This window comes from Mus caroli, unplaced genomic scaffold (genome assembly GCF_978045245.1).
Source record: "Mus caroli unplaced genomic scaffold, Mus_caroli_1 scaffold_11, whole genome shotgun sequence".
In the NCBI taxonomy this organism is placed as follows: domain Eukaryota; kingdom Metazoa; phylum Chordata; class Mammalia; order Rodentia; family Muridae; genus Mus; species Mus caroli.
The window spans coordinates 57,193,144-57,210,100 of record NW_028227266.1 but is presented as its reverse complement, the minus strand read 5'-3'; the positions used below and the strand labels follow the sequence as shown (position 1 = coordinate 57,210,100).

The 16,957-nt window shown below is 51.9% G+C and overlaps 1 protein-coding gene across 1 annotated transcript in view; it reads right to left on the bottom strand.

Moving 5' to 3' along the window:
* The window catches only part of Hcn4 (hyperpolarization activated cyclic nucleotide gated potassium channel 4), a 42,319-nt gene that overhangs the window by 9,729 nt on the left and 15,633 nt on the right, over positions 1-16,957 (bottom strand). The window contains exons 2-3 of the mRNA XM_021172516.2: positions 11,151-11,574; positions 1,883-2,044 (exon numbers count right to left, since the gene is read on the bottom strand). Of these exons, the coding sequence (XP_021028175.1) occupies positions 1,883-2,044; positions 11,151-11,574 (586 nt within the window). The remainder of the gene's footprint in view (positions 1-1,882; positions 2,045-11,150; positions 11,575-16,957) is intronic.

Sequence of the window (16,957 nt, the reverse complement as noted above, 5' to 3'; positions counted from 1 at the left end):
TCCAACCTTGAGGCACAGGGCTCCCCAGTGTTGCTTTTGGCTGAAGACCTCCAGCGGTGGGCAGGGAACTCATGGTGGTCATGAACGAAACCTAGACCTTCCTATTACACTGGGGTGGAGAAGGGGAAGCAAGGACCACACCAGGAGATACATTAAGAGAGTGAGCCAGCTGGCCCAGGCCTGACCTCAGGGACAGGGAGGCTAAATTCTCATGGCTGGGATGCATATGGTCCCAAGCTGAGCCACCCTGCTGTCTTTCCCTTACTAAGTAGCTCCATCCCTATCCCGAAACAGCTGCCAAATCGAGCCCATTTCCCCACTGACCTCAATTATAAAGCTAGCAATGCTTCCCCTAGGGGGATGGCTCTGCAGGAGCAGACTTCACTGTCCTCTTTTTGGGTGAGCAACAGTTGGAGCTTCCTATGCTCTCAGAACCCTGCTTGTCTGCCCAGGGCCTCAGTCCCTGATTCTCCTGTCCCTGTCCCTAAAGGTGGACTCTCCTGGGTATATTGTGTGGGCCGGGAAGATGGAATCAGGGAGGGAGGCTCTTGACTATTTTTGTCTCCAAAGTGTCTCAAGGAAGGCTCCTTGTGGGAGCAGGGTCTCAGAAAGGCCACCTCTTGAATTTAGTGCTTGTGTGGGCCTGTTATGTTCACACACATAGAAAAATGCCCCCCCCCGTAAGAAGGATCACCAGCTGAACCCCACTCCTGGCCCTTCCCCCCGCCCCCCACCACCTCCCATGTTTCCACTCAGAAGCCAAGGTGTTGGGAGCAATGTAAAGTCCACAGAGCCTGTGCCTAGGTCCCTAAGCATGCCTGCAGCATCTGGAGGACATCAAACCAGGCCTGGGCCAAGTTCAAGGTCACCATCGTGCCTAGAGCTGAGCTCATTTGTGGAGCCTGTGGTTCAGACCACACTAGGGTGGGGTGGGTAGGACTATTTACCGGGGGTGAAAGAGGCCTGGGCCGCAGCCTTAGGGCAGTCCCTAGCTGTCTTCTGTCAGGGGTTCCCACCTCACTGCTAAGCCTCTGGGAACGGGAAATTCAACCCATCTGGCAGATTCACTTATTAGCTCATCAGAAGGCTATTCTGTAAAGGCCTGCCTGGTTCTGAAGCTGCCTCAGGGTCTCTTTCACCTCTTTCAAAGCCAGTTTTTCATCCCATGGGGCCCTGGGGATTTGCCTTCAGACCACACCACGCTGAATAGGAGGAGAGGCAGGGGGTTCAGCGGTGCCAGAGAAATACCCATGGGGATTGCTTCTTGGGAAACCCTTTCTATAGCTGGGGGCTCTGTTCTAAGGCTTTTGGAAGCATCAAACCCGATTCTCTCACCCATGCACAATGTTGGAGAGAGTCACCCTGCAGCCTGCTCACACGCCATGCTCAGCCCTGCCCAGGAGGGCTGGTGTGTGGGTCTCTTTAGGGCGTTGGGACACTCAGCTCTGCCCTTAGAGCACAGAGGCTGTGCACAAACGTGGAGTCTGCCTATGCTGCTAACAGTGCCTTTGTGGCCTTTGGTTCTCTCAGCTCAGCTTCTAGGCAGCATGGTGAGGGAGATAGGAGCCATCAGCTTAGTTTTTGTCCCATGATCACAACACAGAGTAGTAGTAGCCCAGGCCTTAGTCTCTGTGGGTAAAGCCAGCCCAGCTGTCAAAAATGCATGGCTAGGCACAACTCCACCAAGAGTTCTGTGAATGAATGACTTCTTGTGCTACAAGGAAAAGCTCGACATGAAAAGGACAGGGCTGTGTGACCTTAGGTACGAGGCCAGCATCTCACGGTGCCACCTGCTGGGATTCAGGAGCTGCACAGCCTCTCTACCCATCCCTGCTTCTGGAGAGGAGACATCTAGCCCAGCGTGGCAGTGATGTGTACTTACCACCATGCCATTGATGGACACCCAGCAGTCATGGGGGAAGTCCTGTAGCATGGGCACTAGGAACTGCAGGCAGCCATCCCAGTGACACAGCAGGAGCATCATGCCAATGAGGTTCACGATGCGTACCACGGCGCTGGCCAGGTCATAGGTCATGTGGAAGATCTGTGGAGTCGAGCCATGGCACAGACAAGTAAGCGGTCAGAGTGGGTGTGTGCGGGCTGGGGCTGGGGAGGGAATACACTAAGCAAGAGCCAGAAGAGGCGGGCTGGAGGGCACCATGGCGACATGCCTGGCATCTGTGCGGATGCAGATATTCTCTCATGGGAGGTGCAGCTATCCAAGACAAGAAGTGGGCAGAGAGGCCGCCTGATCAACATGCTGAGGGCATGAGGACTCCAGGGAGAAGCCACCCAGCCCGAAGCACACTTTGAATCATGTTCTGAAATCAGGTCCCGGCCATTAGTCCTCCCTAAATCCATTACTAGGACATCAGGGCCCAGCCCTGGGAACAGCAAAGGGTCAGCAAGGGCCCACAGGCTTCATGCTCAGATAGATCTCGAACCCAGGCCTAGTTCTGACCAAATTCCTAGCTGTGTCGCCCTGAGGAAATCCCCACACTTCTCTGAGCATGTTTCCTCCTGTGGAAAATGCTGAGAAAAATTGGTAACTGAGTGGTTGTCAAAATGATTAAATTATACATACGAAGTACTTAGTTCTGAGTATAGACGTATTCAATAAATTACAAGCTATTATGAGACAATGTTATTAACAATTAATCTTCAGGATTAGTTCATACGCATTAGTAATACTGCTGTTTCTTACACTTGAGTCAGTTGCGGCAGTACCTACACCCCAGCCTGCTGCAGCCTGCCCACCCCTGTGTGTGGTTCTGTGTGCGAAGCTACAGTGTGGCAGGACCTGGCCAGGATGGGTGCAGCCTAGCCTCTCAGGTCCTGCCTTTTCTTCCAATGCTGCCGTGCACCAATGTATGGCAGAAACTTGAGCCCAAGGTTACAGGCCTTGAGACTGGGAAAAGCCCAGGGAGCATGCACAAGTTCTGGCCTCCAGTCTGGGAGACGTTGAGGGCTCTCCGGCTCTCTGTCCCTAGTTCTGATACCTCCATACTATTCCAGGAAAATATGTTACTCCTGGATAGGAGGTTGGGGTCCAAATTACAAACCAATAGATGCCACTTCAGATCCAAGCCCATTTCAGAAGGGAAGCTGCGTCTAGAGACCTCAGAGTATATCAGTTCTCAGTCTGATGTCCCTAAGACATTGGCATGAGAGACAGCGGTCATTTCAGGTAGGACAGCAGTCTTAAAGGTGCTGAGCTGGGAACTGCAGAGGCAGGCCTGACCCCTAGTACAGCACAAGGGAATTCCACAAACCTTAGGTCTTCATAGCTGAATCAGGCAGACAAGCTGATAAAAGGCCTATGAACAGAACCCACCCTCACATTGCCCTGAGGAGCTAGCGTAAAGCTGGGATTGTCAGAAAACCACATCGGGGGCTGGAGGGCTGCAGAGCACTTAGTCAGCAAAATGCTCGCCATGGAAGCATGGGGACCCTCATTCGAGCCCCAGGACCCACATGATAAAGCCAGGCTGCACGTTCTTGCAATCCTGGGCCTCAGAAGGCAGAGGAGGATTTCTGGGGCTCCTTGACCAGCTTGCCTAGTGTGCTTGGTGAGATCCAGGCCAATTAGAGACCCTATCTCAATAACACAGTAAATGATACCAAGGACTCACACACAGAGATGCAAAGACACAGAGACAGGGGAGGGGAAGGAGGAGGAGGAGAAAGAGGAAGAGGAGGAGGAGGAGGGAGGGAGGGAGGGAGGGAGGGAGGGAGGGAGGGAGGGAGGGAGGGATAGACAGAGGAACCACATCAGAGCATGGTCCAGCTAGTTCCTCATCCCTGGCTGTCCCATGGCAAAGGACTTCAGCCCACGGCTCAGCTCTGTTCTCGACACTCCTACAAACAGCCATGGTGTGAGGAGGTCAGGGGAGTATAGAAGCACAGGGCAATGCCCTTGGAGCACAGATCTCAGGCTCTTGGAGTCAGCTCTGAGCTGTTTGGACAGGGACTGGTAGCTTCCGATCCAACCCCCTCCATGCACCACGTGCTTTGGGAAGAATCACACGGGTCACCCAGGCTTTCCTGCAGGAGATGTCGATATCCTGAGGGGGCTGGTAGGAGCCTTCTTCCTCCAGTCTCAGAGCTGTACCCTCAGAATTCTTGGTTGTCTACGACTCCATGTTTCCAGGAGGTCATCCCGTGCCAGTCAGTGCCCAGGAAAATCCCCTCCATCTGGGGAGCAGGGAGGAAGCTTACCCTGAGCTCATAGTCGGTCACACACAGGAAAGGAGACTTGGGAGCAGGCATGGAATAGCAGCAACAAAGGAAGGAGACTGAGTGGGGACCAAAAGGGAAATGACAGAGGGGGCCAGCCTGGCACTAGGCTGTTCTGTCTGGATCCTGAGGGAGACTGGATAGCATTGTCACCCACAGACACTGTAGCCACCAGCACAGCTGGTGTTCTGCGTCCTCCCACCCTTGGCTTGCTAAGGCATCACAGTTCTGTGGAGGATTTCTTGGCTATGGACTTATTAGAGGGGGACTTCTCTCACTGTGCCCTGAGTGGAGTCTCACTGTCTAAGGGACTCCCTGTGGTGTATCAGTGCGGCCCATCACAGGAAACCTCCAAAGGAGATCTGCAGTGCCTCTCCTCACCAAGAAAGGACGCCTCCTTTTGTTCTCCCCTCAACCCCAGAGATGCCCCAGTTTTTTTGTTTGTTTGTTATGCCCAGGACACATGAATAGACAGCAGTGACAGATTGGCTTGCCTGTCCAGCTGTTCTCCTGTCTATCTGCACGTGGACACATCTAAAGCCACTTTGTCTCTGGATGCACAAGCAAGCAACAAGAACGGGACCTTCAGGCTCCTCTGTGGAGACATCCCCCAAGTATCATGTCTATTCACATCAGGCAGGGACAATCTACACACTGCATGAGGCTCCATCCCTCTGGCCCACTCTCCACCATGCTTGCTCCACCAAGCACCAAGACAAGCAAATGGGTTTTTTTTTTCCTGTTGCTTTGGGGTATGAATGAAAGAACATGAATTTGAGTGAGTAGGGAGGTGGAGAGGAGCTGGGGGAGGAGCAAGAATAGGATCAAAATAAATTGTATGAAAAAAATAAGTTTTAAATGAAAATTGAAAAGAAAAATAAGCAGGTTGTGTCTGTCACCTTTGACGTGAAGCTGTCCAGTGACTGCTATCAATATTTCAGATCACATTCCACCTGCTGACTCCAGCTTCAGCACCCTGGGCCTCCATTATTTCCCAATCCCACCTCCTCCACTCCACCCAGGGCCCTTCACCTCTGGCTCAGAGGCCCCCTTCAGGTCCTTGAATGGCCCCAACAGTTCTTCCAAGGCCACAGGGACTCAGCACTGCATCTGTCAAACCATCTGCCTATGTATGCCCTTCTTCTAGCTCCTCATCCTCCTGTCTTCTGCTGCCATAGAAAGGCCTCCCTTAACACTACCTAAAGTAGCCAGTGACCCTCCCTTCCGGCACTCACCAGGACTCTCTGTGATTGATTTCTTCCATGGTATTCTCTCAATCCAAAATAAGATTTACTAACTCTATTCAACAACACGAGCCACAGCTTACCCCGGCCCCCTCTGGTTTTTTGTGTCTCTGTTCCTGCATGGAATGCACGGGTAGGCACGCAAAACAGCTGTTGGCTGCCCGCATGCACGTGTGTATGCTTAAATGAATAAACGGATACCATATGGAAGCCAAACGAAGCCTCAGGCCCTGGCTGTCACAAAGACTACAAAGACTGTCACAGCTCATAACCCCTGCCCTTTTCTACGAATTACTCTGGGTCACAAAGACAGAAGCATCAGAGCCGGCATGTGTCACGTAGCCTGTACTTTATGCACCCCTGATATTTTGCTTATTTCAGAGGGCCACATGTACCACAATGCACATGTGCAGATGTCAGGGGACAAACTCCCACATTGTTGAGACAGAATTTCTTGTTTACTGCTGTTTACCCCAGGTTAGCCAGCCTGTAAGCTTCCATGGACTCTGCCCCTCAGTTGGCTGTAGGAACACTGGGATTGCAGACATGAGCTACAGCACGGACTTTGTGTGGGTTCTGGGATCTGAACTCAGACCCTCAGACGTGCACAGCGACTGCTTTACTCCCAGGGCCATATCCAACCCCACTCCCCTGCACTGTCTCCATAGACCAAGCCTGGGTAGTTCTGTCTTTACCACCATTAATGTGGTAGCACATGGTAGAGTCTCAAGAACTGGAAAGAGCTTAATGGCAGAGGTGAAGGTGACCGTGACCATGATGGAGCTGGAGGTAAGCAGGTCCCAACCAGCATATACAGTTGAAAAGGGCATGTAGCCTAGTCAGACACAGACCACAGGACACCTGATTTGACCTTTGTGGGAAGGATAACGGTGTTTTTCCTTCCCAGTGGACAGACAGCCTGAGGTAGCACTGCACGGTGCTGGCCAGTGGAGTAGCTGAGGGTACATGACTGCAGAGCCAGGTGTGCCAACATGGTCACTGCAGAGCTGCCTGGTGGGAGCTGGTCAGGATAGAGGATGCCCTCAATCGCAAGGACACTCGCCACACCTCTAACATGAGACAGCACCCAGGATATGGTTGTCAAAGAGAAGGCTGGCCATTACTGAAAGAAGCTGTTCTGTGCTCATGTCCCCATTGTGGGGCTGGGGCAACATGCCACCTGCCTGTCAGCTGCACCGGGTAAATATTTGCCTTGCTCTTTATATTTCATTAAAATCTCCTATTACGATGTTGGCTGACTGGGGGGTTGAGCACCTTTCTCTCTGGGCTGCTGGAGGCTTCACCAGACAGATGGGCTGGGAAGCTCATTCTCTGCCTGCTTGGCCTCTGGGAACCACTCCTGCAAAATTTCAACTTCACTGGCAAACGTGTGTTCCACGTCCTGGACTACTCCCTCTGGGACTCAGTTTTCTTATCTGTGGAATGGGTCACTATGAGCTCCTACACCCAAAGCTCTCTTGGAAACCAGGTTAAATAATGGGCAAAGCTGCCACCCAGTGGGTACTTTACACATAGTAGATCCTTTCCTTCTATCAGAAGCCTTCAGCAGAACTACTTTCTCGATACATTTCAGACCCCAGGCACTGGGGTCGTGCTGCCATGGTGTCTTCACTAAGACCTCTTCTCGGAACCTAGTTAACTTTTTCCAGAGACTCATTTTCTCCTCTAGAAAAATGAACAAGTCCCTATCCACATGAAAGACAAGCCAAGATCCATGAGAGGCCAGGGCCTGGGTGTCTTGGGCATGGCCTGGAGCTCTGGGCTGAGGTGGCATTAGCAGGCAGGACCAGCCCCAAACCATCAGAACCACTTCCCACAGGTGCCAACCATTAGAGTCAGAGAGAGATACAGAACGGAGTCTCTCAGGAAGAGGGGCTCAGACCGCACAGCTCCTGGGCTGAGCCCTTATCCTGCCATTCCAGGCTTCTGGGAGAGAAGAGGATTCTGGGATGGGTCTCTGGGTGTGCTGAAGCCCTCTGCGGTGGAACATCCGAAGGGGGGCCACCAAGGTTTCTAACAATAGCCTGCGTGCCTGTGACAAGCTCACACCTCAGAGGGAGGGGACAGGCTGGCTCCAAGAGGCTCTGAGGGAGGCTGCTGACCTAGATCGCCAGGGACAGAGGAAGCCTGTGCCCAGCTGAAGCCACTCCGCCCACCCTGCTACTAAGTCTAGAGAAAAGTCCAGAGCAGCTAGGGTGAACCTGCTGGGGGAGCCAGGAGAGGCTGGGAGGTCAGGTGCCTTGAGACTCCACATTTTCACCAAAGGTCCTTGGGCAAGCTGACTCATCGGTCCGACACCGGGGTTCCCTCCTTCAAGGCCTGTCAGTCACAACCTGGTCCTCAGGGTCAGCTAACACCACTTTCAAGAAAGACAGCCAGGGCCTGAGCGCCTCAGCCTCAGAAAACACCAATGCACTCCTGATACGTGGGGAACTGAGGCCCCTCGTAAAAGAAAATTACTCAGGGATTTGAAAGGAGATGGCGAAGGATTTTTTTTCCTATGTCGGCTCTGTTTCCTAGCTTTTATGTAGATTCGGGGTTGCCAGGCAAGCTGAGGCTGGGAGAAGCCTGGAGGGTGGAGGGGGGCTACACAGGTCTTAGAAATGGGGCTTTTTGGGTCAGCTGGGAAACCCCAATCCAATTCCAGGGGAGCCCTTGGCTGGGCTGTGCACAGGCAGGAAACCGCTCAGAGCAATTTCCTCCCGAGCTGGTAGGAGAGATAAGGGCACAAATGCAGGGGTGGGGAGCCTTCCATCTGGCTGCTGGGATCTCCCTTCCTGCCCACAGCTTGGGGGTAGCAATGTTCAGTCCAGGGTGGCAGACCTCAGTTCCCAGGACCTCTGTCTCTCCCAGGGTAAGTCAGGGCTGCAGCCTGCCTAATGAGGTCTGGATAACCTAGAGAGTAGCCAGGCCAGAGGGGCTGTGGAGACAGCCACCCTGGGCCTGAGCTCCTAAAGCCTAGGGTGCAAGCACAGTCAAGGAAGGGTTTTGTTGTGCCCTGAGTTCAACTAGCCCAGCCACATGCTACTCTGTCACTAAGCCGTTAGGAAGATCCACCCTAGGGGTTACGGTATCTGCTGACCCAAACCAATGCCAAAGAAAGAAAAGGGCTGATACTCCTGAGTCTACCTGTTGACCTATAACAGGCAGAAAAGTTTGGATGCTCTGGGTCCTGATTACCTGGGTCCTGATTTTTGACAAGGAGAGAAGCCCGCCAGGTCACTACGGGAAACAAACCGCACTTCTTCCTTTACAACCACTGAGGGTGGGTCAGCTCCCCAGCCGCAGAGGTGCCATCCCTCTGCTCCTTAGCTCTGGGCTCAGACCTACACTTCTGTGAAACCGGATGTCCCTTGGGGACTTCAGACACAACCATCACACACTATAGCCTCCACCCCCCATGATCCACCTCTCTTCTGGTAGTCCCTATTTCAGGCTAGTCCACAGAACCCTGCCCAGGACAAAGCTCAGATTAACACTTGACAAAGGCCCTTTCAGACCGAATGGAACCCAGGCAGGCACCCACTATGGGTGCGGCCTACTAATAGAGGGGATGTTCCTAGATCACGGGTCATGGATCAGGAGACAGGGAGCCTTGGCCATAAAGCCTACCTGTGGGGCAGGTGGGGCTTCTAATCCTCAGTTTCCTCACCTGGAAAATGAGAGTAATAAACCCTGCCATTTGCCTTGCTGGCTGTTACTAAGAAGACCGGTGACAAGGGACATTTGTTAAATAGCTGTGACAGGCCTCATGAAAAAGCCTCAAGAAAAAAAAAATTACCGATACTCAATTTTATAGATCGGATGAATGAGGCACAGAGCCAAGCAGCGTGCGGCTGGGATTGAACTTGGGTCTCCAACATGTCACTCAAGTTTCAGAGTCCTTACGTATCATTACACCAGGCAGGGACAGCCACAGTGCTGGGAGCCCAGAGAGCTGAGTGGATCCAACCTCATTTCTGCCCCTGGACCACTTTGTGACCTTGGCGCAGTCATTGTCTCTCTTTGTCAGCAGAAATAATGCAAATTTTCCAAGCCCAGGAGAATTTCTGCTGCAAGTGCTTTGGCCAAGCTGGTGTAGGCACTTCTCCCGCAGCACATGTGTTCATGATGCCCCTGACCTGAATCTGCCGTGCACTGACCATCAGCTAGGTTGCCGCAGGGGTGGAGGGCAGGGACACGGGAACCTGATCGGAGGGCTTTCAGCCCAGTCAAGCAGGGGTTCTGGAAACTGGGAGGCCCGCAGAGAGAGGCACCTTGGCAATAAGCTTGCTTAGCACAGCCTAATCCACATGCCAAGGTGAGTGTCTCAGGCAGCAGGACGCTAGGCTGCTTGCTACCACTAACAAAATATGGAGCCGTGGTGGTTAGTCTTTATCAACTGGACACAAGCTGGGGTCATCTGAGAGAAGGACTCTCAGCTGAGAAAATGCTCCCTGTAGGCAAGCCGTAAGAGCAGTGTCTTGATTAATTATTGATATGCAAAGGCTCAACCTTGGGCAATGCCTGGGCAGGTGGTCCTAGGGGTGCACAAGAAAGCAAGCTGAGCAAACCCTGAGCAGCAAGCCAGTCAGTCAGCAGCACCCCTCTGTGACCTCTGATTCCATCTCTGCTTCCAGGTTTCTGCCTTGAGCCTGCCCTGACTTCCCTTTTGATGGACTGTGAGCCATAAGGACTGTGACCTAAGTAACTTTGGGTCATGGTGTTTATAACAGCAAAACAAACCAGGACAGAGGCAAACTCAGCCTCAAACACCCACCAATGTCACCTGCATCTGCACGTCTTCTCCCGTGGCCTCGGCCCTTTTCCCTGCCTATGGGCCAGTGCTCCAGCAGGGAGCAAGTTGAGGGCCTTCCGAATGATGTGAACACACCTAGTTTATCTGAGGTTTTTCAAATGTGAATATGTGTAGTAGCTAGAGCCCTTGGACTTCTGAATTTCCTCACAGTTTTGTACACAAGACTTCAGTGCCCCAGGGGCTTTTGGCTTCTACACTCAGTAGCTGTGTGGAAGCTGGAAACTGTTTTGGCTGTGGGCACAAGACCCAAGAGTGCCTTGGACAACTGACTCTTAGACAAGGGAATGTAACCATTCCAACTCTCTTCCCTGGTTAGCACAAGCTCAAGGTATGGTGTACCCCGTGCCCAGAGCTCCCCACGGGACTTGGCTTGGTACCTCACCTCACAGGATTCTCATTTGTCCTGGCCCTCTTGCCTTTTTTTCCTTACCACGTTCTCCAAAAGATGTTCCCCTCCTAAATCATGTTTGTGAAAGTCCCCATACCAGAGAACATTTAAAAGAACCCAATCTAAGATAGTTGCCAGCAAAATCTGTATGCCGCCCCATACAGATTTCTGCATTTAATATAATAATTGTAGCATGAGCAACCTGGCCCCATTCCTACGTTGAGTGTCAACAGCACCCGTAGGGTGTCCTTTGTGACTGTTACAGACTTAAATGAGATGCGATCTGTGAAACACTTTGTATAGAAACTAACACTGGCTAAGGAATCACAAAACTGCTGATGTTTGTCATCTACAGCCACGCAACCTATCTCCAGTTCTCTGCGAGTACCCACTGGCTCTGTCTTCTTGGCAGGGACCAGTCCCCCCCCACGACCCCCAAAAAAGTTTCTATCCAGCCACTCACCTCTTCCCACTGATGAATGTATCGAATGAGGCGGGAAAGCCGCAAGAGGCGCAGGAGGCTGAGGATCTTAGTGAAGCGGACAATGCGCAGAGCCCTGGCGGTTTTGTAGACCTCCGAGTCAATGCGAGTCTCCACTATAAGGAAGATGTAGTCAACGGGGATGGAGGAGATGAAATCCACCACAAACCAGCTTTTCAGGTACTTCATCTTGATCCTCTGCGGGTCAAGGATGATTTCTGTGTTGTCCTCCACCACAATCCCCGTGCGGAAGTTGAGGACCAAGTCAATGAGGAAGAATGTGTCTGACACCACATTGAAGACGATCCAGGGTGTGGTGTTCTCATCCTTGAAGAAGGTGATGCCCACGGGTATGATGATCAGATTCCCCACCATCAGCAACAGCATCGTCAGGTCCCAGTAAAATCTGCCCAGAGTGACAAAGAGGTCAGTCACCAGGAGAGGGAGGGCAGGCTACAGACGCAGGGGAGAATCTGAGGATTCTGAGGCATTCGGGGAGATGTGAGTGTGAGCATCAGGACAAGGTGTGGAGGGCATGACACAAGCAGAGGCTCCTCACTCACCAGGGTACACTCTATCTGTGTTCTGAGAGCTTCCCAGCCTACTCCCCAGCCAGGGGCAACCTGGAACACAACTGAACAATGACCTCTGGGAACAAATGGGAGACTGCTTTAGTGACAAAAGAAACTCACATCACCGTCCCCAGGCTCAGGCCAGGGCCCTTGTGTTCCCTGAGGTTTAGCTGTGGCTGAGATAGGCTGACAGCCATGCTACTGAGTATGACCAGAGAACAGAGGACATCTAGTCACCCATCAGATGCCTGGGAGGCCAAGGCTTTAGCTCCATCTAATTCTGTCACTGATATCTTATGTGACATCAAGCTGGCCCAAGACTCCTCATTCTAGGCCCAAGTTTCTTCGCTGTGTAGAGTCCTATAATTGTGACCTAGCATGCCTCACACTGGCTCTCTAGTATCCCCCTTAACCAGTAATTAGCTTACCATCTCTGCCCAGTTTACACATTAATATGGGAGTGTTACCCAGTCCTCATACATTTCTGCAAAGCACACCACATCCACCAGTGAGTTATGGGTCCAGCTTCTACAGGGCGTTCTTGATCTGGGTTCACTCTGCCCAGCCACACATTAGTCATTCAAAGGGAGTTGTATGTACTTATTAGAAGCCACATCCGGGTATCCCCATTCATACACACAGCATGCAAACACCCATGTGTACACACACACACACACACACACACGAACAGCCATCATTCTTTTTCATTTCATCTCCTGGGGAAAACAAACAAACAAAAATACTGTTCCACAGAGGAGCCACTTAGGGCCATGTGGCCCTTCGTACATAAATCTAATAATATACCCAGGCTAGAGGAGTTTCTAAAATTAACAGATTGGGTGCAAAGCGGCTGGGAATGCTGACTTCAGCAGGCCTGCCACTCCAGCGGATTTCTACACCCCGCCCCTCCCCGGCTCTAGTTCCCTCAATTACAGACCAAATTCAAGACAGTAATTAACAGGAGAATGTTTGCATTTAGTGGTCTTCATAAAACTAAATTGCATGAGGCAAAACCACCCATTTCCTTACATTCTGACTAACTGTTTCAATCTTGAGTTTCCAGATCTTCCTGGCTGATCTGGGCTGGGGTTGGAGTATTGGTGCTTTCTTCTCCTGTCCCGGACCACTCCAGGAGCTCTGTGAGGGGCATATCAGCCTCTGCGTGTGTGTAGGGGGGGGGGATAGAGTTCTAGGGATAGCCAACCTTGCATCTGCTCCAGCTCCACTCACTCAGACTCTCCTGCCTCAGCTTTTCTCGTCTGCACAAGAGAGTGACTCACATACCTCGCCAGCAAAAGTTGCCATAAAAGCAAAATAAACTTAAGTCTAGTAAAATGTCCTGACCCATGCCCTATATTATTAAGTGAGTAGATAAATGACTTCAATCAATCAACTGGCAGGAAAGATATGAGAGGTGGAAGACGCACCCTCCAGGGACTTGCTGAAGCAAAACTTCCACTGGAATGAGGGCTGGGAAGGGGGGGCGAGCTGTAATAAAAGGAGAGGCACTGACAGAAGTCAGGGACCACAGCACCCAACTGATCAGATGACAGCACCTATTGCTTCAGCATCCAGATACCTTGACCTCAAGAAACATGATTCCCCTGGAGGATAAGCCTTGGGGTCTAAGAGCCATCCCTTGCAGCTGGGCATCTGAAGAGGTGGCTCTCGGCAGCCACACTGGGAAGGTGAGAGGATTCAGACTCTGGGAACTGCCCTTGGTCTTGCAGACGGTGTCTCTATGCTCTTTGCCAGATGGTTGCACAAATCTCTGAACGAAGCCCAAAATTGTGTTCAGCACCATGGACAGTGTCCGTCACGCCTGCCAGCCCCGGTCTGCAGGTCCAGCCAGGGGAGCTTGGCAACAGCCTTCCTGCTGGCATCTTCAGCGTATACCACCCTCTCTACACCCCCAGTCTGGGAGGCCAGAAGTATCTCAAGTGAGTCTTTCTTGGGACTAGCATTTTGTATTGGTGGCTCCTTGAAGATAGAAAAGCCTGTGTTCGTAAAGAGCCCCCAAATGCTTGCTGCACAAGGGTTTACTGCTTAACTTTGTGCTTTCTGTGAATTAGATCATTGAACCCTCACACTAGGTCTACAGCTACTTCGGTCTGTGTTTTACAGATGATAACACTGAGGTTCAAAGAGAAGCATTTGCTTGGGGCCATGGGGCTAATGAGGAGCAGAGGCAAGATTCAGAGAGGTCAATAGAACTGCAAAATCTGGGCTTAGGTGGGTGGGTTGGGGTAGGCAGTTCTGCAGGGTGTAGGGGACAGATGAACCTTCCTGGTACTGTGTCACAGTGGAGAGGGTCCTACCAAGGTAGGTGCACCCCTGCCCCAGACACAGGAGAAGAAAGGATCATTGAGAAAAACTGAGGGGACAGAGCTTCCTGATATCAGGGCCTCCTAAAGTCTGGCCTGGGTGAGAGTCACCCGATCAGTCAGTCAGTCAGTCAGTCAGGAACAGCTGTCCCTATCCTTCAGAAGGGAAGACTAAAGTCCAAGGAACAGTGGAATTTCTGAAGCCACAGGATAGATGCCCAATGTTCTCACAGCACCCCACTGTTCCTCGAACCACTGAGAAATAACATTGCAATCCAAGACAGCCAACCATGGGGCAGGCACCATGCTGTGGTAGAGAGGCAATGGGCAGTCAGACCAAGATGCTCTGTGGTTGGCACATGCCAGAATCGGAGGCCTGGTCTCTTTAGTGCCTTTCTCCCTTCCAGGGCTGATGGGCCCGGTTAGAAAGCAATCTCTGGGCTCTGGTGCAGTCCCAGGATGTCAGACCTTGGTGGCAGGCTTTGTTTCCTGTTTGAATCAGGCAGATGGTGGGGAGCAGAATTCCAGAAGCTGACACTGAGGGTCCAGGTCCCATGTGTAGAAGGACTGAGGGACAGCAGATAGGCAAACAGACCCCTACTCTGTTGTCTGTATTACTTCATTGGGTGGCTGAGGGGAAGGGGCTTCCTTTCATGGCGATGAGAGCAGAGAAGATGGCAAATCCTGACCTTGAACCCAGAGACTAGACCAAAGACCCTCTCCTTCCATGTGGGCTGAAGAAGACGGCTTCCTCTAGCTTCCTTGTTTCCTTACAAGCTCATGCTTGCCTGTGAGCACAAATACGTCTGTGTGTGTGTACCACACATTGCACATATGCAGACACGCATACACACACAAGTGAGTTTTTGTATACACTTGTCTGTGTCTCCATTTTGCCCTCATACCTACACCCACCTTCAGCCACACCCACGTGGATACTTTTTTTGGCACAAATGATACCCCAGGGAATCCTGTCAGCTGTAAGGAAGAGGATACCATCGTCTAACCATTCAGATTTTCTTCATCATTCCATGTTCATCTGAACAGCTTCCTCCTCTGTGCCTCTTTAATCTCTAACCTAAGGTCTTGGCCAGCTTGAACCCTGGTTTCAGCTCTTAGCAGGCTGCAGGCTCCCAAGGGGCAGGTCTTTGTCTCAGCCCCGGGTCCCTGGATGCTGCGTTTGGTGCTGGCCCTCCATCGTGATAAGCAGCACCCTGTCTCTTTCTACTCCTGTGTGCAGATGGTTCCTGCTCCAAGCCCCCACCCTCCTCCTAGCACCCGACCTGCCTTCCCACCTGCCTGCAGAATGTGCCCACCTGGAGGGCCAGCTGTCTCTACACCCAGTGAGTACACAGCTGAACTCAGCATCGTCCTCTAAGCTGAAAGGTACAACCTGCATTTCTGTCCCAGCAGCCATGGTTCACAACCTCCCAGCTGCTCTCTACAGACCTCCTTACCCCGCCTGCCCTCGCAAACCCCTCGGAAGTTACCAGCTCTTCTCTGGCTTCCGGTGATGCTACCTCAAGTTGACCTTTCTGACCTAGATCTGAATCTCTGCGTCTTTGCCCCACCTCTTACAGGGCTCCCATCCTCCATTGTTTGCCTCCATTACACATGCCTCCTGCATGATCTTTCCAAGTCAGGAGCAAGCTACCATTGGCCTGAATCCTACGGGGACCTGAAGACAGGAGGCCTAAGCTCCTTAATATGGCAACCCAGCCACCCCCTTCCTCTTCTTTCCCTCAGCTCCTTCACAGTAGCCAACAGGATCTCCCCTCCCAACCTTGTTCCTCCATAGCCATCAGCTTTAGAGGTCCTTTCCCTTATCAAAGGCCCAAAGGCTTCATCTTCACAAGGTTGAACTGTGCTCCTGCCTTGGGCTTGGGCATCTATGTTAGCAGATGCCCACTCTCCCTTCACCCTCAGCTTCCTACCCTCCTTGCTAGCCCTTCAAGAAATCACAGGAGTCTTTACGTCTTGGCAAAGTGATGAGAGCCGAGACAATCTCCTCCAATCCTGCACGATCTGCCAGTTTTCCTGTTCAGCAAAGGAACTGCCCCATGGTGACAGACAGTGAGACATAGGACAGCAGTCAGCAGTTGTTAGGCACCTGCTACCTGCCAGGCACTAATCTGTATGGGGATTCTTTTGTCCTCATAAAGACACTAAAAAGTAGACACTGGTTATGCCCATTTTTATGACAAGAAGACTGAGGCTCAGTAAGTTGAGAACTTTGCTGTGTGTGTGTGTGTGTGTGTGTGTGTGTGTGTGTGTGTACGCACACATATACATATATTGGATCAAGAATTCAAGGGCAAACAACACAACACAATTCCACAGAAGTAAAGAAGTAAAAGTTAGGCTAGTGGCATTTTTTTACTCCCAAACTCTGTTCCCCTTTTCCTCCCTCCTCCAAACTCTTTACCATACACTCTTTCATGACTCCTTTCTCCTCAGCTTCTTCACTCGCTGATCCGTCCACATCCCCTTTAATGAACCTAGACCATCCTTCACCCCAGAGCCCCTCACACATCAAGGTCAGGGTGAGTCAGCACCTTCCTCCTGCTTCCTGCTGTCACTCCCTGCCTCTGGTAGAAATGCCTACCAGATCCTTTGGGCATCCTGTCATCTCTTGGCCATCCTCCAGCATCCGTCTGCCACCCAGGGGGACCGTGGCAATCCTGACACCTGGTTTGCAACCTTCCGTTCCACTCTGTCCTGCCACCACCCTGGGTGACTTCTGCTTTATGCCATGGGTGCAGACAGGCCCCGGCCCTTGGGAACTAGAAGCCCCAATGCTAAGGACCCCTCTCACTGTCCACTGCAGCCACACACCCTAGACCATGTGAGCACCTGCAATTGCCCCAGCTCGGCATGCTCCACGAGAGAGCCT